The sequence below is a fragment of the Ursus arctos genome, unplaced genomic scaffold (genome assembly GCF_023065955.2).
Source record: "Ursus arctos isolate Adak ecotype North America unplaced genomic scaffold, UrsArc2.0 scaffold_21, whole genome shotgun sequence".
NCBI classification, from domain to species: domain Eukaryota; kingdom Metazoa; phylum Chordata; class Mammalia; order Carnivora; family Ursidae; genus Ursus; species Ursus arctos.
Genome location: NW_026622886.1, coordinates 10,545,130 through 10,567,983, shown reverse-complemented (window position 1 = coordinate 10,567,983; position 22,854 = coordinate 10,545,130). Strand labels below are relative to the sequence as shown.

Sequence of the window (22,854 nt, the reverse complement as noted above, 5' to 3'; positions counted from 1 at the left end):
AGATGTAATGAAGGACCTGAAATGAGATCATCCTGGGTTATCCAGGCATGCCCTAATCCAATGACAAGTGTCCTTATGAGAAGAGAAGACACAGATGGAAGGGGTGAAGTGGATGGGGAGGAGGCCATGGGAAGGCAGAGGCAGGGACTGGAGGGATGCGGCCACATGCCAAGGGATGCCCAGGGCCACCAGAAGCCGGAAGGGGCCGAGAAGGATTCCTCCTCAGGCCTTTGGAGGGAGCCTGGCTTTGCCAACAACTTGATTTCATACTTCTGGCCTCCAGAACTGGGAGAGAATAAATGTCTATTGTTTTAAGCCACCTACTTGTAATTTATTACAAGCAGTCAGAGAAACCAATACACTCTCTCAGGAAACTGAATTCTCAGAAATCTTTCTCTTGGTCCATTGTTCATGTATAACAAAGGCTTTCTCCTCAAACCAGAAACATAATCGCATACAACCTTTCTTGTGACATGAGCTTTGGAAGAGCAACAAGTTGAGATATCTTCTTAGATATTTAAGTAGATATGTAAAACGGAAATTGGGCCAACACAAAGATGAAAGAAAGTTCAAGAAAGAACCAAATAAAATTTTGCCACGTTGCAATCTTACCTCATCTACCACTTTGGAAAAATAGTGGAGTGTAGAAATTACTTCTTCGTCGCCTTTGCCAAGAGCAAAATTCTAAGACCAGAGAATAAAAGACCCGGGTGTTAACGCTTGGGGAGTCAGTGCTGCCGCCTCGCCCACGTCCCACCGCCCTCCACGCCTGCTCCACTCTGCTCCTGAGCGCACATCACGCCACAGTGTCTACCTGCAGAAAACGAGTGCGCTCGCCTCGTCCTGCCTCAGCGATGTGCTCCATCGCCCCTCCCTGACTATTCCTTTCTTGGCCATCACCCTTCTGTCCGGACATAATGGCATCTTTGAGTTTATTTCCTGGAACTGGGTTATTTCCTGGAATTTGATCCATATGTAGCCCCTCAGACCATGAACCCTCAAGGCAGTGGGTGACTTCTGTAGGCTAATTAGAATACATCATAAAGACTCTGGGATAATCACCAGTTAGAATTTATCAGGGAAAGGGAAAGGCAAGACAAAAACAAACAAACAACAACAAAAACCCAGGAATGGACAAAAAAGAAAGAAGGAAATCAAAGCCTTTCAAGGATGCGCTTGGAGAACTCCTTAAAAGAACTCCACTTGCGAGAGTCCCGAGCACAGCATCACGTGTCACATAAATACCCAGTTACCTGTTTTTCATACGCCAGCAGCTGCTTAGAAAGCTGTTGAGTGGCCAGGCACATCTCATTCTGCAGGGAGAAGAGAAAAGCAGGTAAGGTGTGTCCAACACATGTATAGTCACCAAAAAAAAAGTCACTTCAGAGAATCCCATAAAAAAATGTATGTGTATGTCTATAAAATAACAGTTTGTTCAGGAATTATTTGGAAAACAAGACCAAAACAAATTAAAAAGGTTAAAGCTTGCTGACCCCCCCCCCCCCCACCATCTACAAATTACTGCTCCTTCTGGTCAGTCGGTACAAAAATGTAGTGAGTAGGGGCGCCTGGGTGGCGCAGTCGTTAAGCGTCTGCCTTCGGCTCAGGGCATGATCCCAGCGTTCTGGGATCGAGCCCCACGTCAGGCTCCTCTGCTAGGAGCCTGCTTCTTCCTCTCCCACTCCTCCTGCTTGTGTTCCCTCTCTCGCTGGCTGTCTCTGTCAAATAAATAAAATCTTTAAAAAAAAAAATGTAGTGAGCAATTATGCTGCGCCCAACATCCAACAAAGACGCAGTCCCCGTCCTCATGGGATTTACTGGGGAAGCAGACATCAAAAAATAGTTACAAGCATGATGAGAACCGCAAAGGAAATCATGGACCTGTCAGGAGGTTCTAACAGGAGGACCCAGGTGGTCTCTAAGGAAGAGAGGTTCTAAGTGGACCCCTGAAGACAGACGAGGAGTTAGCCACGGGAACCAGCTTTCCAGAAGGAGGCACCAGCATGTGGAAGAGTAGCACAGCCTCTCTGAAGAGCGACAGAGCCGAGTGTAGCCGGAGCAAGGGGTGCAGGCGAGACGAGCCTGACCGTGCAGGCAGAGTGAGGGCACGCGAGCCTCCACGGTCCACGTTTAGACTGTATTCTAAGTGCAACGGGAACTTCAGCTGCACTGGGACATAATCAGATCCAGCAAACCCAAGAAGGCTAGGTCTGTCCTGCTGGGTGGGGACACAGAGACACAGCTGCACTGTCCCGGGAGGCCCGTTTCATGCCACTTTTCACTGGCCTGTATTGTTCCTCTTCCTCTTCTCTGACTTATCCCTCTCATCTCTGGCTGTGGGGCAGTGTTCCGCCAGTAGCCTCCCACAGTCGAAGCCCTCCGCCTAGAACACGGGTCTTCCATTTCTAGAGCTAGTGAAAGCCTCTCTTCAGATTCGGGACTCACTCCCAACAGAGCGGCAGAGCCCCAGGGTCTGACTGGAGAGAAGGAGGGGAGGGCACGGGTTGTCGGTGGCCTAGACTTACTTTCTAATTCTCCTGGGTTTGCTGTCCCTTTAGGGGCAAGGCCTGAACTCTGCAGAAGCTTGTTTTCTTGATTGTGGTTTTCCTTTGCAAGACCCATCAAAGTCCTAATCCTACTTTTTTCAGCCCTCTTTGCTGACAGCTGGCCAACCTGTTCCCTGACTTTCTTCATTGGCCTCAAGGAACGGGCATTAATTGATCCTGAAACATGGCTCTCTCCCTTTTCCCCCAGAATAAAACCCAGCATATAATAATAAGAGTTCCCGGCTGTGGCATCCTACCAGGGTGCCACTCCTTTCAAAACAAACCAGAGCTGACGGCCAAAGAGTCAAGAGGAAGGCAGGTGGACAGATGCACGAGCACTAGGCCCCGCACTGAGGGAGGGGGTGTGACAGCTCCCAGCACACAGCAGCCTCTCAACAAACGTGTGATGGATGAGTGCACAGACAAGGTTAGCAAACTCACCTAAATTCCCGGTTTAATACAGTACGTGGAATCAGAGGAAAATACTTCATACCCAAAGTAACATCACAATGGGGAGGGTACAATAAAATACCAAGAGTGGACAGGCATGAAGCAATCAGCCGAGAAATACTGCCTGCCGATCATCTCCAGCAGTGCGGTCTGAAAGGTCAGAATGCACGGGAACAAGAGTCTTGGCCCACTCACTGGGCTGACAGCCTGTTGCATCAGAAAATCCCTTGCTCCCCTTCTCCGAGTTATCACGGACGGTTTAAGTTGGATTTGCTCAAGCTACTTCAGCATCTGCCTGGGGGCCGCACGACGTGGACTGGGATTTGCAGACCTCCAGAATCATCCTAACAACAGCAACTGACACGGAGAGCACTTAACCCATGGCAGACGCCACACCAAGTGTATTCCCTGCATCACCTCATTTCATTCTGACAACCCTATAAGGTAGGTTCTGATTATTAACTCCATTTTACAGATGAAGCAACTGCGGCACAGAAAGGTTTAGACACTTGCCCAAGGTCACACAGCTAACCAGCAGCAGGGTTGGGATGTGAGCCCAAGTCTGTCCCATTCTGAGATCCACACACTTAAACACTACTCTCCAAGATCCCAAGTCCTGCTAAGAGCTGAGGCAGCCTACGCTCTAGCCTAAATTGACAAACTTTTCCTCTGAGGGGCCAGATAGACATGACTTTGGGACGGGGTCTCTGACACAACTACTCACTCTGCTGTTGGAACATGAAAGCAGCCATAAACAAGAGAGAAATGAATAAGCGTGGCTTCCTTTATTTAAACATTTATAAAAACAGGAAGCCAGCCCAAGGGTGTAAACTGCTGACCCTGCTTTAGACACTGAATGTCTCTAGAGACCCACCCTCAGGAGGCTCTCCATTGAGCTACGATATTTCAAATTCAAGGAACATTTTCTACCTTTTTTAAAAAAGATTTTATTTATTTTGAGAGGCAGAGAGAGAAAGCACAAGCAGCAGGCAGAGGGAGAGGGAGAAGCAGGCTCCCCACAGAGCAGGGAGCCCGATGCGGGGCTCGATCCCAGGACCCCGGGATCATGACCTGAGCCAAAGGCAGACGCTTAATCGACTGAGCCACCCAGGTGCCCCCATTTTCTACTCTCTTAAGTCATTCTTTATTTTAGCTAATCTAAAATATTACTGCCCCATATCTGCATCCTTTAGAGACTGGTCAACAGACATGATAACTGCCCTCCCTGCCTTCAAACTAAGCAAGAAGCACAGGCTACTTGAATTCGTCTCTACCACTTAGTGGTAAACACTCCAGATGGAATGGAAAAGGCTGCCAGGGCACTGCCAGCGTCACCCTGCACCCAGGCTACTGGGGGGGGGGGGCGGTTCCGGTCCCCCGGCACAGAGCCACAAGGGGGCACAGCATTCATCTGCTGATTTCCACAGCTACTGCATACAGCTGGACTCCACCAAGTCTCTCCCAGAAATACCCCGTGAAAATGCTGTGTATTTTCAGATGTGTGTGATTTCAGGCTACAAGATTCTGCTCTGCCGGTATGATCGCGCGGGGAACAAACGACAGGTCCAAAATGGCCTGTCACCGGCCCTGAAAAGAAGTGAACTTCTGTGCAGAACACAGGCCGTGAAAAATCTTTTGAACTAGACCAACTTTAATCTTACTCACACTTAATCTATGGTACACAGAGGTTTTGTGAAATGCTTTGCCAACATTAGCCCATTAATCCACACCCTGTGAGGTCAGCCCACACAATTATCTCTGCAACAAGCCTTGCAGAACCGGAGCTTGGGTGCAGAGTAAATATTAGCAACAGCAGTAACGCAGACAGCTGCTAACCCTCAGTGAGGCTTTCCTAGGTACCTGATGGGGCTGTTAAGTGCTTTTCATATATTACCACATTTAATCCTTACGATGCACCTATCAGGTAAGGACTATACCATTCTCATTCTACAAGCGAGGAGACAAAGGCTCAGAAAGGATAATAACTTTCTAAAATCACAACTAATATCCGGCAAGGCAAAGACCCAAAGCAGATCTGCCGGACTTGAAATCTAAATACCACGTTTTTAACACTATGCTATTTCCAATCCAAAGTGCAAACCTGTCTCGCTGGGCCTCTGGATAGGAACATAAATCCCACACTTGTCTAGCTGTGGTTCAGCAACAGAGGTGGCCTAAAATTTAGACTCTAAATGGAGTTCTACGAGTCAGATTTCTGCGACATTCTGGAACCGGTCTTTGGCTATTAACTATGCTATTTAATGCCTCCTAAGAATCCTTTAAAAAGATAACCTGCGGAAGTGTTTACTGACAGCATCTCCTATATTAGATGGAAACTTCACGGAAACTTCTGCCAAGGCAGAAATACCAGTGGTCAGCAAACCTAAAAGGAAAATCAACTTTTAGCAAAGGACTGTTTATCTTGGGGTGGCACGGAGCGCTCATGGAATTGTCACTGTCACCCCAAGCCACCCAAAAGGCCCCTGCTGGCGGCACATGTATGGTGAACGGCAATGGAGAGGCCGGGAGCAGGGGCAGAGGACATCCACTGGGGCCAAAGTCACCACGGAGGCCCTTGCTTCCATCCCAGCAATGTTGTCTCGAGCCCAGTTGTGGAAAGTCTCAGTCGCCACGTGCTTACCACAAAGCCAGGGTCCAGGAGCCCTCGAGCTGGGCCACGCCCAGGAGTAGTGAGGAGCTCAAGGAATGAAGGCAGGACACTGTGCTGGGGGGCAGGCCGTGAGAGGTGCCCGCTGGGGGCGGGGAGGTTACCCTGGAGGCAACGGAACAGGCAGGAGAGTGACAAGATCCGACACAAGCAGAGGAAAACTCAAGCATGGCTGTCGTGGACAGGAGCACTGAAGGGCACGGAAGAGGGTCGGGAGACCACCTGAAGAGGTCGAGTGAGGGATGAGAACGGTCTGAGCCCGCCGCAGAACGTGCAGAAGGGGTGGAGGCCTGAGAAGTATTTCTGAGGCCAAAACAGCATGCAGCGCATGAGGAAGGAGGCAAAAGCAAAGGAAACCGGCCTCCAGTAGGATGACTGATGGACGACAGCACCCGGGGCTAGGACGCAGAGGACCTGCAGGGATTTGGGAGTGATGACAAAGCACACGGCTGGGCTGCGCTGGCGTTCATCTGCAGATGTCCCCAACTCAGTCCTTTACTCCACACCTATGACACCCACGGCTCCAACACTCAGAGGGGCCAGGCCTGGTGCGGGCAGTGGAGACAGAGTCTGCGCTCTGGGATCTCATGGTCCGGAGGGATGCGGAAACCACACTCGCTGCACCGGAAGTGCTCAGATCAACAAGTGTCAGGGGCAGCCGGGCGCACAGGCGAGCTTCGGCTGCTGCGAAGGGAGAGCAGGAAGAAAGGAAAGGTGCCAGAGACACCTCTGAGGTGAGGTCTTAAAGCCGGGAAGGCCGTTTGTCAGAGCGAGGGGCTAATAGGGATTGCCGGCAGCAGGAATGGCAGAGCCAAGTCTCAAGACATGTGGAGGGCCTGGCATATTCTGGAACAGCCAAGCACGAGGCTAGAGGAGTAGCCTGATACTCAGTTCGTGAAGAGCTTTGCGCACCTTGCTGAGGAGTTCAAACTCATCTGCACTGGGAGCCAGGGAAGCACATGAAGATAGGGAGGGAGGGAGGTTTGGCTGGAGGAGGGACGGGAAGGGGAAGACACGTCCCGAAGGCAGGAAGATGGATCAGGGGAGTGCTAGATCGGGTAAGATCTGAGTCCTCACTCCCCATAGAACCAGTAGGCAAATGTCTTGCATAAAGACCCAGAGACAAAGACTAGAAACAGATCCCAAAATGGCCAGGCTTGCTGAAGGGATCTTAGATCTAGAAGCAAATGGAGATGGAGCAAAGGAGGATTCCACTGCGATTCTGGAGAACCAAGACTTAAGGGGTAGGCAGCAACAGTGTGCCAAGAAAGGAGAAAGACCTAGAAGGACGGGCAGAGAACCAGGAGGGGACCAGAAGGGACCTTGTCACAGGAACCAAAGCAAAACTGCTTCAAGGGGGGTGTCATTAAAGGATCAGGTGTTTGCCCAGGGCCCAAGGGTGGAGAGGCTGTGATTTTGGCAATAAGCCCCCATCGTGGCAAGGGTAGGAGGGAGGCCAGACCGAGGGGGCTTGAGGAACGGGCATCAAATATCCAGTGAGGAAGTGAAGAGAGCAAGTATAGACTGCTCTGTCAACAAAGTCAGGATCAGAGGACCAAGCTCCCATTGAACCCAAATAACAGTCCCAGTATAACGTGCTATCTTAACTATTGTTATTATAAGACTTAGGAGATGATTAACATCCAGAGCCCTTCGTGCCAGGAACTGATCTTAGCCCTTCACAGGTAAACTCTATTAACCTTCACAACAATCAATTAGGCGGCCATGATTACGGTCTCTGTTACCTGATAAGGAAATTCAGGCAAACAAGTGACCCTCCCAACATCACAGAACAGTGGCCAAGCCAGCACTGGAACTCAGATCTGATGAGTTCAAGGCCACACACTTAACCCCTGTACCTAAGTGAATGAGCCTCGCCCAGAATCATCTTTCATACTAATCTGAATGCCGTCAAAGCCATCATGAGGAAAAGCTGTAGATCCTGCATGCAAAACAAGTGCAGGAATCCCGGTCTCCGAAGCGGTTTCTAGAAACCACTCAGGCTCTCTGCTCCCTCACTTAAGCTACATACATATTTCTCTTCAGTCCCTGTCATATCAACCTCAATTTGACTGGTTTTCAGGGCTATTAAAATGCACTGACTAAAACAATTATGCGTAAAAACTAATTCAACAAGGGAAGTCACTTCAAGATACAAAAAGGAATTGACCTCCACCTCTCACATACAGTGGGGCTCCGTTTCCCTGGGGGACACATTCCCAGGCCCCCAGTGAATGCCCGAAATTGTGGCTAGTGCTGAACCCTACATATGCTGTTTTTTCCTCCACATACATACCTATGATAAAGTTTAATTTATAAATTAGGCACAGTGAAAGATTCACAATGATAACAAAATGGAAGAATTACAACAATACAGTTGACCCCTGAACAACATGAGCTTGAACTGTTCCAGGTCAACTTACATGCAAATTTTTTTCAATAAATACATACAGTGGGGCGCCTGGGTGGCACAGCGGTTAAGCGCCTGCCTTCGGCTCAGGGCGTGATCCCGGCGTTATGGGATCGAGCCCCACATCAGGCTCCTCCGCTATGATCCTGCTTCTTCCTCTCCCACTCCCCCTGCTTGTGTTCCCTCTCTCGCTGGCTGTCTCTATCTCTGTCGAATAAATAAATAAAATCTTTAAAAAAAAAAATAAATAAATAAATAAATACATACATACATACAGTGCTATAAATGTATCTTCTCCTCCTTGTGATTTTCTTAATAATGCTTTCTTTTCTCTAGCTTACTTTAAGAGTACAGTATACACATATACAACATACAAAATACGTGTTAATCAACTATGTCACTGGAAGGCTTCTGGTCAATAGTAGGCCATTACTAGCTAAGCTTTGGGGGAGTTAAAAGTTGTATGAGGATTTTCAGCTGTGTTGGGGGTCAGCACCCCAACCCCTGCATTGTTCAAGGGCCAACTGTATACTGTAATAAAAGCTATGTGAACGTGGTCTCTCTCTCAAATATCTCGTCGTGTTGTACTCATCCTCCGTCTTGTGATGATGTGAGATGATGATGCCTACGTGGTGAGATGGAATGAGGGCCATGATGTGGCACCAGGCTACTAGTGACCTTCTGACGGTACATCCGGAGGAGCAGCACCTGCTTCCAGACTGCAGCTGACTGTGGGTAATGGGAACGTGGGAAAGCGAACCCACAGCGAAAGGGGAATTGCCGTGCTCCACAGCTGTGTGCCTGTCCTATAGTGACAAGAACCACCGTGGAAAGCTCCTACTTCCTCAGCCTCTGCTGCCACTTCTGGAGGTCAGTATGTCAAAAGAGTAGAGCACAGTGGCTCAGGGTGAGAGTACAGATCTTCGAGTCAAAGACCTGAGTGCAAATTCTAGTTCTGTCACCGTGATATCACGCAAAATATATAACTTGAGTCTTGGTTTACTGATCTGCGAACACACGCTATAGTAACGCCTCTCCTTTCTTATGAAAGCTAAATGAGATCCTACAAAGGAGACGCCGAGCCTAGCGTATGGTAGTTTCTGTGCCCAATAAACGGAGACTATTATTTCTATTATTAAAATACGCAGTTTTGACCCTATCTGCCTTCCAAATCCTTCCCTGGCGCTATAATAAGCTCACACTCCTGGAAGCCCACTCCTCCCATTTTGTTTCGCAGAAGGTGCTGCATTAGCTAGCTTAGCTTGAGATCTCTATACAGGGGCCCGTTGAACAAAGCAGGGGTTAGAGGGGCCTGCCCCAACTTGTACACCCAGAAATCTGCATCTAACTTTTAACTGCCCCAAAACTTAATAGCCTACGGCTGACCAGAAGCCTTACTGACAACATCAACAGTCAACACAAATTCTGTATGTTATATGTATTATATACTATATTCTTACAATAAAATAAGCCGGAGAAAAGAAAATGTTATTTAAAAAATCCCCCGGGTGGCTCGGTTGGCTAAGCACCCAACTCTTAGTCTTGGTTCAGGTCATGATCTCAGGGTCCTGCAATCAAGCCCCTTTGGGCTCCGCGCTCAGCGGGGAATCCTCTCCCTCTGCCCCTCCCCTAACTTGTGTGTGAGCGCTCACTCTCTCTCGTGCTCTAAAATAAATCTTTACCAAAAAAAAGAAAGTCTTAAGAGAAAATACATTTACAGTACTGTATTTATTTTTAAAAAATCCATGTATAAATAGACCGGTGCCATTCAAACTCATGTTGTTCAAGCAACTGTTATCATCATTTCTAAAGAAATTTTTCTTTATAATACCCAATTTGTGTGTATCTTCTCTTCAAAATATTTTACTCCTATCACCTCCTGTTACCTATTACCCCAATTTAAAAAGATACTATTCCCACCTCCAATTTGGGCTTTTTGTTTTTAGGATCTGTAGTTCTGTATTCCAGGTTTAAGAACAGTTGTAGAGACAGAACTATGTTTGAATAAGCCTGGTTTGCTGAAGGAAAATGAAAGGGCTTTAACCATGGTTCTCACTTCAAAAAAATCCACCCAAAATTTACTTAAAGAAAAAAAAAAAGAAGGAAAAAAATTCTATCCAGACTGAAGGCACTAACTACAGAGGTTCTTTATCTGTTGGAGGAGACAGATTCCAAGAACTGCTGGGTTTCGCTAATGCTGCTGGGGACATTTCACCGCTCTCTGTTTTCTCACCACGATATTCGCAATGAGATTACCTAAGTAAATTTCACTGTAAGACCCTAATAAATCCATTCTTAAAAGATTTAAAAAATTTTAACCTCTCCAAAAAAAAAAAAAACCACAAACAAAATTACGGCAGATATTTTGATTATTTATGTGATTCTGTATAACAATTGTATGAAACACAAAATTTGAGATTTAACTGAATATGGACACAGATGCATCTATTCAAACACTAAGAGATTTTAAACTTATTTAGCCAATCATCTTCAAGACAGCAGATCTTTTTATGTAACCCATCTCTGCTATTAGTGTATGAGAAACATGTACTGCTTCTTTCGTTCAAATGACCCCTAACAAGGTACTCGGTTCCCTTGGCGTGCAAAGGCACATTTGACAGTCAAAAGACCAGACGTGACTTCACAGACCACTGTTAAAGGTGAAAAACAGCCATGGACTATAGGTTCATTCTAGCACATAAGTCAAATAAAATTTATAATTCTCCCCCAAATCGGCTACAGTCAGCAAAACTGCTCACAGAACTTTCCCTTACTTTTCCTCACTCTTCCTCTTTCGAAAATTGAGGTCCAATGGCATTCGCCCTATCAGGATACAGAAATTTACCATGTGATCTGATTCAAAGTACCTCTTGTGAACATTTATCACTTATCAGAACCATGAACCTGGTTTTTTAAAATACAATAATGCAAAAACATCTTGCTAAGTGCCTCTGTTTTTAAGAATGAGATTATAAAACCCTATTAATTTAATTCAACAGGTCTAGGTGTAAAATATTTAGGAATAATGTTAAATAAACCAAGAAAACATAACTTAGGGGAAAAAAGTGGAGTGAAAACACTGATAAGTATTACTATACATACATATACACACACCCATACATACGTGTATATAAACAAATTCATCAAAGAGGAGTCAAAGAAGTTTTCTTTTTTTAATTACAAAGAAACAAAATAAGACACCTAAGCCTTCACATAAACCTGAAAACCAACTGACCCTGACCCAGCCGGTCTGGGTGCCGCGGGCCACTGCTCGCATCTGTCGCTGCGTCTGGCAGCCCTAACCAGCCCTTCCCGCGAGCCTCTGCTGCAGGAAATGCCGAGGCCGGAGGAAGGGTTTCTGGCCAGTACAGAACCCATGTGATGATCATGTGGTGTGAATTAAAAGCCGGTTTACAGACTCTTGGAATGCACGACCCACTTAATTTTGGCAAAATGTAGTTTTCTGGCTCAAAAGAAAAAAAACGCATAAGAAAGCATCTGGACGTCTCCAAGTAAATGATTCTGACAGACATGGAGAGGCAGAACAGAGAGACTCTTGGGAGTGACAGAGACACTGTCCCTTAAGTCGTGGGGCTCCTAAACCTTAAACGGGAGACAAATCATTTAATGACAATATTCAAATTACTGAATAGCAAGTAAGTTCAGGTCCAAGCCCAGTGGGAAAAAAATTTCTATTTTCTTAAATTTTGAATATATAGGGAATATAAAAACATATAATATAAATAGGGTTTTATAAAAATCAACCATGATACATCCCCAATTTCTGAATGTCTTACCAAAACAACAAGTAATATCACACATGAGCACATGATTTGTTTGGGTTTTAAAATCAGTCCCAATTAAGTTACACTTGTGTAATACAGTAGGGTTTGCAAATCTGTATCTCCAGCCTGAACTCTAGATCTGATGTCCACTTTGATATCCCACGGACACCTCAAAATCAGCCTTCAAGAAAGAATTACCATTGGCATCCCTGCCATTACACACACGCACACACACACACACACACACACACACACACACACACCCTCCGTCTCTTTCCGTGTGCTCCCGACTATCCACCCTGTTGTTCAAGTCAAAGACCTGGACATCACTTCGGACTCATCCTTCACACATCCGACCCCTTCACCTCCAATCAGTCACCAATTTGCCTCCAGAACACCTCTGAAATTCACCCACTTCTTTCCATTTCTGCTGCCACTCCCCTAGTTCAGGCTGCCCCAGGTTTCATAGCTGAGAGTTTGGGCTTCAGGTTCGGGCTGACTTGTTCTGCCATGTAGTAACGGGGTGGACTTGGACAAGTCATTTGTCATTGGAATCCTTAAGTCTCCTAACCCATAACATGAGGATGGTGACAATGCCCACCTCACAGGGTTCCTGAGGAATTTAAATGAAACAATCCATGTGAAAGTCCTGAAATCAGGCCCAGAAGCTACAAAATACTCAATTGATCTCGACTGTCACAATCCTCCTCCCTTTGGGTGCTGAGCACAATTCCTCTGGGTTAGGCGACGTTCTCTCCCAGCGGTGCTAACGCTCTTAGATACATGTTTTCTCTGTCTCCCCACCCAAATGAAAGCTCTCTAATGGCAAGGACTGAGTCTTCCTCCCATATACAATATGAATAAATGACTAATAAAACAATAATAATAAATGATCATATATGAAGGGTTATATAAGAAATGACTACACACAATTATTAGTATATATTATACACTGTGGCATCTCTTTAGAGATCATTAATGAGAAAAAGAAACACTGACACATACAGATTTAAGTCAGCAAGGAATCAATAATCAAAAGCATCGACTGCCATAATATTTTGACATGCAACATAATAAATTTTAAGTAATTTGTAAGTCTTCCCTTAGAACGTAACATACACAGGCATTTCTCGATCTTAAAAAGATTCACTTCTGCTACTCAGCAATTTATTTTCCATTGTTTTGCAAGTCGGAGGTATTTGTTCCTCAAAACAAAGAAGCCACCCGATAGTTTCAGAAGTGTGACTCAAGCCTTTTCAGAGGAAGCACGTGGAAAACCCCCTCTACCCGCCTGCCCCGACGTCTAAGACTCCCATTTACGAGAAAGGCAAAGAGCATGTCTCAGGATACTGACCCCGCTCATTCACAAGTAGGATGAGGAGATTCAAGTGTTCCCCTCTGGGGCTGAATTTTTTAAAAAATCAGAACCAGTGACGTGGTCTTTCTTTACTGGTTTTACTAGTTTCAGGAAAATTACCCACTTTCTTAAGCAGAGAAAACAGACTGTCCTCCGTTTTTTAACGTGAGCAGAAGTGAGGAGAACAATTCTGATTTTATTTCCAAATTTTCAGTGATATTGTTCTGACTCCTATTTCTCAGCCTCTTGAGAGAAGTTCAAGATGAGGGCAGGGGGCGCCCGCTCTACTCCTCCTGGGGGAGGGCACAGCAGGCTACCTGGGCTCCGTAGACACGCTGCATGGCCTGGAGCAGCTGGTTGGTGTAATCCGTGAGCGTGCCAGCATCTTCTTCAAACACACTCAGTAAAGAGCGAGTCTACGAGAAAAGAAGAAAAGAAGTCGATTTTATTTCTAAGTGGAAAAGTTACAAAGGAGGTAGAAAACATACACACACACATGCACGCATGCGCGCGCACCTCTGAAATGGGGAAGGAAGGTGCCAATTCTCCGGCTTTATTCTTTTACTGATAATACTAGGACGAGCTGATTCCTGGAGCTTTGATTTAGAACTACTTTCCTAATCCTTCAGACTACAATGAGGGGGCAAACTGAATACAATTAGAATGTCAGGGCCAGAGAAGGAAAGCCAGTTTTTGAAGAGTAAGACTTGAGGGCTATTACCTGTTTCAACTTAGCCCCTACCTAAGCACAAGGAGAGTCCATCCAATTGGGAAAAAAAAAAAAGAAAGTTAAAAAGGCAGCCTCCCTTTTCCAGCCCATAAACTGAACACAACGCCAGGCCTGTGTGTTTACCTGGGGTGTGGACGCCCAGCACGGCATCACCCCAACAGCTAACCATCTGTCTGGTTTTCTGCAAACTTGGACATCTCGCAGGAGTGCGTCATTCTTTCCTCTTAAGATACTACAGTCAATTTCCACATCTTTCGTCATCTTTTATTTAACTAATTTTAAACTCGTAGCCAGGAAATTCCGTATACCCTGGTTCCACCAGCAGCAGATCTGGGCACAAAACTGAAATCGCAACTTAGCAAGAATGCTAGCTCTGTTCCTTCGTGAAGGCTAACTACTCAGGGCCCCGGAGCAGCTGAGCAATGTCTTTAGATGGAAGGTATTTCCTATTGTTCTTGTGCACAGAGCCTGACACATTGAACACTGAAGAAATACTGACATAGGAGATGGTGTCTAAATAAGCACTGAGGTGTCACATAAGTGACCATATCTACTCAAGGGACTTTACTTAATGTGTCCAGCACAGTGGGCATTTAAAATATTATGTCAGTGATAATGGGATCGCTAAAAACAACCCATTAGGCACAGAATGGACAGTAAGTTACAGAAATGCTTATAATACGATAATATCAAAGCATTTTACAGAGAACAATCTATTAAGGCTCATTACCTCCCTGCGTATGCATTTCAATTCCTTCTTTCTTTTTCTAACTTCAGGTAAGATAGCAGTGACTGACTTCAAAGCACCCTCAATTAATTACCTGGGTGTTTGGATCATTCAGTCTCCCCTGGATTTTGTCCCCTAAACTCCAGCGTACTTCGCAGCAGGACACACTTGTCCTGGCTCTGCCTGACCCCTTCAAAGCTAAAAATACCTTCTCTGAGACCAAGGTACTCTCTTCAGTATCAATCCTTATCAACAGAGGGACCAGATGCAATGAGCATGGAAAATATAAGACAGGTTTTTACAAAGCTCTCAACGACAGCAAAACATCAGAGTTCATAGGGTATATAAATTTGTGTGCCAGAGCAGAGGTCTTCAAGCCTTCTAAAATTAAAAAAATGGTATGAAACATGTTACCAAACAATGTTTATCATTAGTATGCATATACACTCCGATTTTTTTCTGTTCTATTCCGCTCTCTTCCATTTGTAAACAAAAATCATGACTGTGACCCACTGGCTCTCGTAATCGATGCATGGATGTCAACCAGTAGGTGGAAAACATCGGTTCCAAACTCTTCATTCTATCTTTTTAATATACTTTGCATTTTGGGGAGGGAAAAGATTGTATTCATTCACTGATGCATGCATCTCTGCCTTCATCCGGTTTCTGCTGAAACATCGTGCTGGGAACTGCGATTCAGAGGTCATTAGAACCGACTCTATGTTCTCCAGGAGCTTAGAGCCTGCTGCGCCTCTCAAAGCATCTGGGATCCCCTTGGGACCATGTCAGTCCTGGGTCCAAATCCAGGCTGCAACACTAATTTGTAGGGTTACTGAGATAATGAATATACATAAAGCGCCTAGCAGTGTGTGAGGTATAGTGCCAGCAGATGATACTGATTACGAAAATAATGAACTGTGATTGCTTATTATATGCTGGACACTAAGGGCTTTGCAGGTATGATTTCATTTTTTCTAAGTGAGAGCAGAATTTATTGAAGATATAGAGAGAGCAGATACAGACAGAGCGTCTGGGAGACTCTGAAAGGAAAGGGGCAAGAGTCTCTGCATGATTTCATTTGAACACCACAGTGACACTTCTCCACACGGTTGTCCATAAATGTTATCTAATAGTAAAGGACCTTTTTGTCTCCTTGTGTTCATGGTGTCAATGCTGGAGGAGCTCACTCTCGTTTATGATGGTTCTGGTATCTTTCTCTGCTCTAACTAACATGTCTAGGAAAATCAGAAGGAAAGAATGATACAAGTGACTGAGGATATTTCATTTTTCTAACTACGACTGATATCCATTTAGTTGAGTCCTACTTACTGTTTTTAAAACTCTCAGGAATAAAACCGAATGGAAAATGAGAAGATGAAAAGAGAAAGCTTATGTAAATGTCCTCCACGAAGAGAACAAAAACAAGCCCTCCCATTTACTCTGTACCTCCTGTGAGACACTGTGCTGAGCACTAAATATTTGTTACTTCATTTAATCCTTCCAACAACTTTATGAGGTAGAGACCATGGATACATAACCCTGTTTTACAGATAATAAAACTGAGGCTCATCAAGGTCAGGAAACTTGCTCAACCTCCCATGGCTGGGAAGCAGCAGGGCTGGGACGTCAACCCAGGGTTGACCGGCACCAACGGCCACACTTCCTCCCCTGCAGGAGGCTGCACCTGTCACCCAGCTGGCTGAGCTTTATCAGTGGGCATGCTCTGTGGTCCACAGCCCACGTCCTGCCTGGAGCCGGTTTCCCTTCGGTCATCCTGTCACACTCTCCCCTGTAATAACTGCCAAATCTATATCACAAGTGTTTTGTTTCCTTACACTCTGGACATGTTTACCATGACCACCCCCATTAGCCCTGGCAAGAAAAAGCCAGCCTTTCTAACTAGGCCATGATCACTGCTGAAAAAAAAACCTGCCCAGCTATCTTAGGCACTGTTTTGATATCCACATTATCAGCTCCATATCTGCCTAAATTTGTATCTGGAACAACAGGAATGTTCTCTATCTGGAATGTAAGGAATGAGACCAAGGACCAGCCGAAGGTACACCAGACATCAAAGACCCTGCTTAAAAGTTCGAAAGACCCTGATGCCTATCACTTATAAAGATAACAGCAGCAATCGTTTATGGAGTTACTAGGACATGCAGGCATGAAGACACTTTACACACATTATTCATTCTTCCTAAGAATCCCATTAAGTAACTAATTTTATTCTAATTTTACACATGTTGAAACACAAGCTCAGAGAGGTCGAGTAACTTGCCTAAGGTAGCAATGGCAGAATCAGGATTTCAATTCCATCCTTTTCCTACTACCCTACACTTTTAAGAGTATGCCTGGCCAAAAAACCAAACAGCCTAAGGATACCTACAGCCTCAGCTACATCATCCCTCCATCTTAAAGAAACTGGGTGGTACCTAATAAGATAGTCCTAGACATTTTTTATTCTCCAGAATAGCATCTGATCATATAATGGCACAATTTTAATAACTCTGATTATAAAACAGACACATTATTCTCCACAGTAAAGACACAACCACCAGGTTGTTTTGAGGCCTCTTGCTTCAGTAAAGAAAGCCTGGTTTGGTCAAGCAGGGCTGTTCCCAGTCGCACCACTCACTGTATAATCTCAGAACTAAGTCTTTAATTTCCCTGGGCCTCAGTTTTGCCAACTGCAAAGGAAACAAACACACAAAAATCAAGAGAACAGCAAGCAATACTGCTTTTGTCTTCACCTTATCTCAAAAGCGGACTACTTACACAAAAGCCAATAAGCCCCTGAAGAAGTCTGCGTGGCAGCTGCTCAAAGCTGCGTCTGTGTTCCTACCACAGCCCATTCACGTGGCCCTGGCACTGCTTTCCTTATCTGTCTCCCGGGACAGACTGTGCCCTGTGGAGGGCAGGCACTCCTACCCTGTCACTGTGTTCCCAGCATCTAGCGGCGCCTGGCAAGAACCAGAGGCTCACAAACAGCTACGGAGACGAGTAGGTTCGTCCCCAAAACGTTCTGCGTCTCACATATCAGATGTAACCAGAAATGATATGCGTACACACAGACTAGTCTCCAATACACCGTGCAGAACTAAAAAGGACGAAATGAATAGATGTGTCTAAGGGCGGTCAACTGCTATTCAGCTCTCCTTGGGTCACTGAGTTCAATTACAAACGCTTTTGTGCTCACTTAATGAATCATGTGCAGGTTGCTGCAGCAACCCTCATAACTACTCTCCATAAAACTAGAAGAAACAAACAATAGATGGTTTCTTAGGATCTTTTCCTTTCAGCAAAACATTTTAGGTCACCGATGATAGAAACGCCAGGTGCCAGGTAGCAGGGCCAACTTGAACAATACAGGCTAGACTGCCTGGTTCCAATCCTGGCTCCCCCACTTGTATAGTGTATAATCTTGGACAAGTTATTCAACTTCTCTGCTCCTTGCTAATTTTCATAGGAGACTTATTTCAAAAGATTATTGGGACTATAAAGTGAATTAATACAGGTAAAGGATTTAGAATAATGCCTGGTGCATAAAATACACGTGTGATTTAGGTGTTTGCTATTGTTTTTACTCTTTACACATAAAAGGAATCAGATTAGCTTTTCTCCGGTTCCAAATCTATGGGTTTCCTCGGGAATAAGGCCACTTTAGGCACACGTCCTATATAAGACTGCTAAATAAATATATTCTGATGATTATCAGAGACCTTCTTGAATGTTAGCTTCCATCGAACAACCTCATGAAGAATCCTGGTAAGATGACACCTAAGTCCCCAAAGCAGTAACAATTCCCTACATTAAGAAGAACATCATATAGGAATGCCAATGCCACTAAGCCTCCTCTTCCACATATAAGCTCAAGGTTATGACCATGCAACATAATTTTAAGCTTCTAAAGCCCCTTAAAGATCAACTGCTCCACGTCCCTTATTCTGCAGATGAGAAAACTGAGTCAGCCACAGGATGAGGGTAAGTGACTTGCCCCAATCACATGGTAAGTTAGTGGTAGAGCAAGAATTAGGATCCAGTTTTCCTGACTTGTTTGCCAGTTCTCTGCTACCTCCCAGCTGAGCAAACGCTGTAAACCACTCAGCAATGGTGCGTATTCGCTTATGTGAGAGTCAGAAATGCAGAACTTGACTTCTCAGTGAGAGCAGCATAGGAGAATCAGTGAGTGCAACCGCTCTGACCTGGCTCAGCCACCACCATGATCAGTTAGGAAAGCAATAAATCTTTGAACTTCCGGACTAGAAAGCAAACGGAAATCCCTGTTCAAAATGGTATCCGTAGAAATTCTACATTATTATCTTCATATCTCACATTATGTGTGAGGATGGACAAAATGACTTCTCCGAAGGGCTTCGGTCCCATTAAAATGCCACAAGTCTAGAGACTTCAAAGAGGTCTTTGAAAAGTCAATCAGACCAGCGGATGCCAGTTAAAAAAAAAAAAAAAAAAAGTCACAGCTTGCTCAAGTTTCTTACTTCCTACCTAAGGAAGATCACAAAGAAATGGACACAAGGCAACTAAGCACACAGCCGTTTGACTGCTAATACTGAACCGACTAGATGCAGAGTGGGTGTAGGTTAGTCCATCAAAAGATCACCCCGGCAGTTCAATTTGCTAAGAAAAAAGGAAAGGGACCGAAAAGAGAAGGAAAACGTGTTAATCTCATTCGAATTTTTCAAGAGTTGAGACACCAGGGGATAAAAAGATGATTTAAATAAAGCCAGGGATACAGAACCAGGAGAGTAGATAAGAAGCTGGGGCAAGGCTAATGCGGAGCAAAAAAAGTTCCCTGAAGAAAAGGGCACCGCATTACGAACTCCTGTCATTCTGCACTCATCTGTTCGCTTTACACAGCAGCTTTCACCTGAAGAGCTCCAAGGGCTTTCTTCCATCTGGAGCGTGCTAATGAAGTCCCCCTGTGCGACAAATGGGGCAGGTGTAATTTTCTCTTGACAAAATGGGAAAACCGTGCCGAAGGGTACCGCTGGGAAAGAAAGCTGGGCTCTCTGCCTCCCTTCTTGGCCCTAAATCCACCAGGACCCCTCGCATCAGTAGTAGTAGGAATAACCAAGACTGACTGCTTCTTCTGTAGCAGACTTTGCCCGCTAGCAACTTTACAGGCATTCCCTTATTTAATTCCGACAACTCTAAGAGGCGGGGACAATTATTATCCCTGTGTCACAGATGACAACACTGCGGCACAAAAAGCTTATTTGTCCGAGGCACTCAGCGAAGCGATGGAGACCAAGTTTAGGCCGGGCAGCGTCAGTTTCAGCTGACTCTGGAAAAGGGGTCACGACACAAAGACTCCGGCCGCGGGGGGCTTTCTCGGGTTCTCCAGCCCCGTCCGCGGGGTGCCCCCTCCCGGCCCCAGCGTGCTCCCGGCCTCCACCCCCGGGGCTCGAGGGGCCTCCCCGGCCTCCAGTCCCCGGGTGAGGGGACCGGAGCGGCGGGAGGTACCTGGGGGCTGTCCTGCAACGCCTCCTCCAGCAGGAGCTTGTCCACAGCGGGCATGGTGGCGCGGGGCCGGGCAGAAGGACGGAGGGCGGGAGGCGCGGCCGCCGAGGGTGCTCCGGGCTGAAGCGACGAGGCGGACGCTCCGTGCCCGCCGCGGCCCCGCGCGCGCCCACTCCTGGCCAGTGGCCGCCTCCCCCGCAGCCGCCCTCCGTCCCGCCCAGCCGGCCCTCCTCCCAGGCCAGCCCTCCGCGGAGCCGGATCAACAGGAAGTGTGGCGAGCGCGCGCGGCCTGGCCACCGGAAGTGTGGCGGCCCCGCTGCCGCCGCGCCGCTGCTCGCGGGAAGCCGCAGAGCCTCACGTGGGCCCCGCGGCTCAGTGCTCAGCCGAGGTGTCGAGGTGTGTGGTTAGCAAGCCGGATACTTACGCTGCTCAAGCACCCAAACGGGGAACGATAAGGTTTTATCTGCTTGCGCCTACCTAGAAGACTCTTGAATCGAAGGCGATAGGAGCGAACAGATTTTGCCTCTGTGACCCTCGCCACTTGCTTAACGAAGAGCCTACACTTGACACACCACGTTTTCCAGATAAATCCCAGTGCCCCCGTGACAGTTCCGAGCGCAGAGGTCACGTAATTCTAGAAACAATGGATAACTGAATCGTCTGTGTCATTCAGAAGTAGCCATTGTGGAAACCAGAGCTATAGGATTTGAGCAGTGGCATCAGACCTCGCCCACATGGTTTGTTGTGTTCCGTCATTTTGGAAAATTTCACGTGCGGTTTTAGAATTGGAAGGAATGTATAATCTAGTTCTGTTGCACTCGTTTATAGGTTAGAAAACGGGCCCCAGAGAATGAGTGAGTTGGTCAGGGTCAGACAACGGAAGGTGGAGGAAGAAGAGAAGGAAGGAGGGGAGCAAATGGCACACGGCGTCTTATACCAAACGCAAGGGTCTCAGAAGTTCCTTCTTCGGGAATCGGTAAGATTTGGCCAACAGAACATGTAACCAAAATCAACAGGCAGGATATGATAAAATTATCCGGATGCTTTAGAAACACTGGGGTCTATTAAGGTACAATCTGAGTTATAAACACCTGAAATTCTGATGGCAGGCTGCCTGGTCACTTGGAGACTCCAAGGCCATCATTCCTAGTTGGCTGCAGCCAGCACCAACTTTCCTGAGCCATTATATGGCCTCCATGGGGAAATCACCGGCATCCTTTTTCCTGCCATGTTCTTTCTTCTTGGGTAGAATCATGTTCACACCATGTTTCTTTCTTTTCCTGCGTTTTCTATCATTTCTACCACGAGTACCATTCAGTTAATTTCACCTCATATACTCTGCCAAATCTCTCCTTACTGAAATCCTCTTCCAAAGTCCAGACTCAAGCTCTTCCTTACCTGTCCCTGGCCGCATATATCACCACCCACTACAGACAGCTATCTCCTTGATTGACATCCAGGGTGTCTTACCAGGTAGTGTTTTTGTGTGTGTGTGTGTGTTTAGATCCGACTCCCTGTGTAAAAAGTAAGCCTCTAAGAGCATAGCACATCATTTTCCTTTTACCCAAATACTGAGACATGTGGTAACAAAATACTTGTTTGCTGAGTATGGCATTCTTTTCTTACAACTTTTTTCCAATTAAGAGAAATTTCCCCCCAACTCTCCATCTTGCTTTGTTCCCATCCTTCCAGCCAATTGGAAACAAACAGTTACTAATTGCCTGGAAGACAAACAATAAAGATTCTGCTGATGATAAGAATAATGTAAGATTGTGCCAAGGGAAAAAAATGCATACATTTTAATATGAAAATAGATGTTAAAAAAGACACAGTGCCCTCCATGATCCTTGAAAGGGCTCACAAGTCCCCTTGGAAAACCCTGCAACATTTTTTGTGTGCCACCTCATCTCCTAATTAAAGTCACTTTTCCTCAAACACCTGTATTCAAAATTGTTTAAGTGTTCTTACACAATGCCGTTACTTTTCCACATTTTATTGCTACATTATGAGTAAACGGCTTCAGTGGGATTTCTTGGCACTTAAGTATCTTCATAACATTGTTTCTGTGGGAGAATGCATCCCAAATTCAAAGCAACCGAGTTACAAAACCAACTCTGGGAATACAACACATCTGCAAATTGTTAATTCATTTCATTCATTAGTTCATCTAATCATTTAATTAAATATAGACTGCTCAATATTAAGCACTGTGTCTCCCACATATTTTACTCTCTTTATTATGCCTCTCATTTAAATTCTGAAGCCAAATATCCTCCTCTTCAACAGATAATCTGTGAAAAATATGTAAGAGGAATTTTTATGCAAACATGAGAATAATTTTAAATGTTTCATGTAAAATTATCTGACTCTATTAAACTATTGTGAGGGTGGATTTCAAACATCCACCCAACTGTGTCTGAAATCCCCGCAGCGCTGTGAGGTTGGTGACAGGAAGTTCAAAGATGGACAATTAAGAGTGGGGAGAGCAAGAATGAACTCTATGGAGCTGGACATTTTACCCACTGAAGATCAATGGGGAAATAGATACAAGTTGTTTCCGTTGGCACCTATCTATGTCTCCTGTATTAACCAGAGGTTTTTCCATTGGAAATGACAGAAATCTAACTCCAATTAGCTGAAAGAAAACATAAAAGCCTGGGAGAACCGGGAAATAAGGAGACTATATTTCTTTGGTTATTT

General features: G+C 45.6%; 1 protein-coding gene and 1 long non-coding RNA gene across 4 annotated transcripts in view; one reads left to right on the top strand and one right to left on the bottom strand.

The window, feature by feature from the left end:
* APPL2 (adaptor protein, phosphotyrosine interacting with PH domain and leucine zipper 2) overlaps nt 1-20,367 on the bottom strand; it is a 49,998-nt gene extending 29,631 nt beyond the window's left edge. For 2 of the 3 annotated variants that reach the window (XM_026499759.4, XM_026499760.4), the window contains exons 1-4: nt 20,158-20,367; nt 13,534-13,632; nt 1,254-1,313; nt 613-684 (exon numbers count right to left, since the gene is read on the bottom strand). In XM_026499759.4, coding sequence (XP_026355544.2) covers nt 613-684; nt 1,254-1,313; nt 13,534-13,632; nt 20,158-20,211 — 285 coding nt within the window. In that variant the 5' untranslated portion in view covers nt 20,212-20,367. Of the gene's footprint in view, nt 1-612; nt 685-1,253; nt 1,314-2,987; nt 3,432-13,533; nt 13,633-20,157 lie in introns of those variants that run through there. The other variant, XM_057316520.1, reaches the window with a different exon arrangement.
* Nucleotides 3,208-13,632, top strand: LOC130544486 (uncharacterized). Its single transcript, XR_008960798.1, has 2 exons — nt 3,208-3,440; nt 4,190-13,632. It is a non-coding gene; the product is annotated as an uncharacterized LOC130544486 (long non-coding RNA).
* Nucleotides 20,368-22,854: the final 2,487 nt, after the last annotated feature.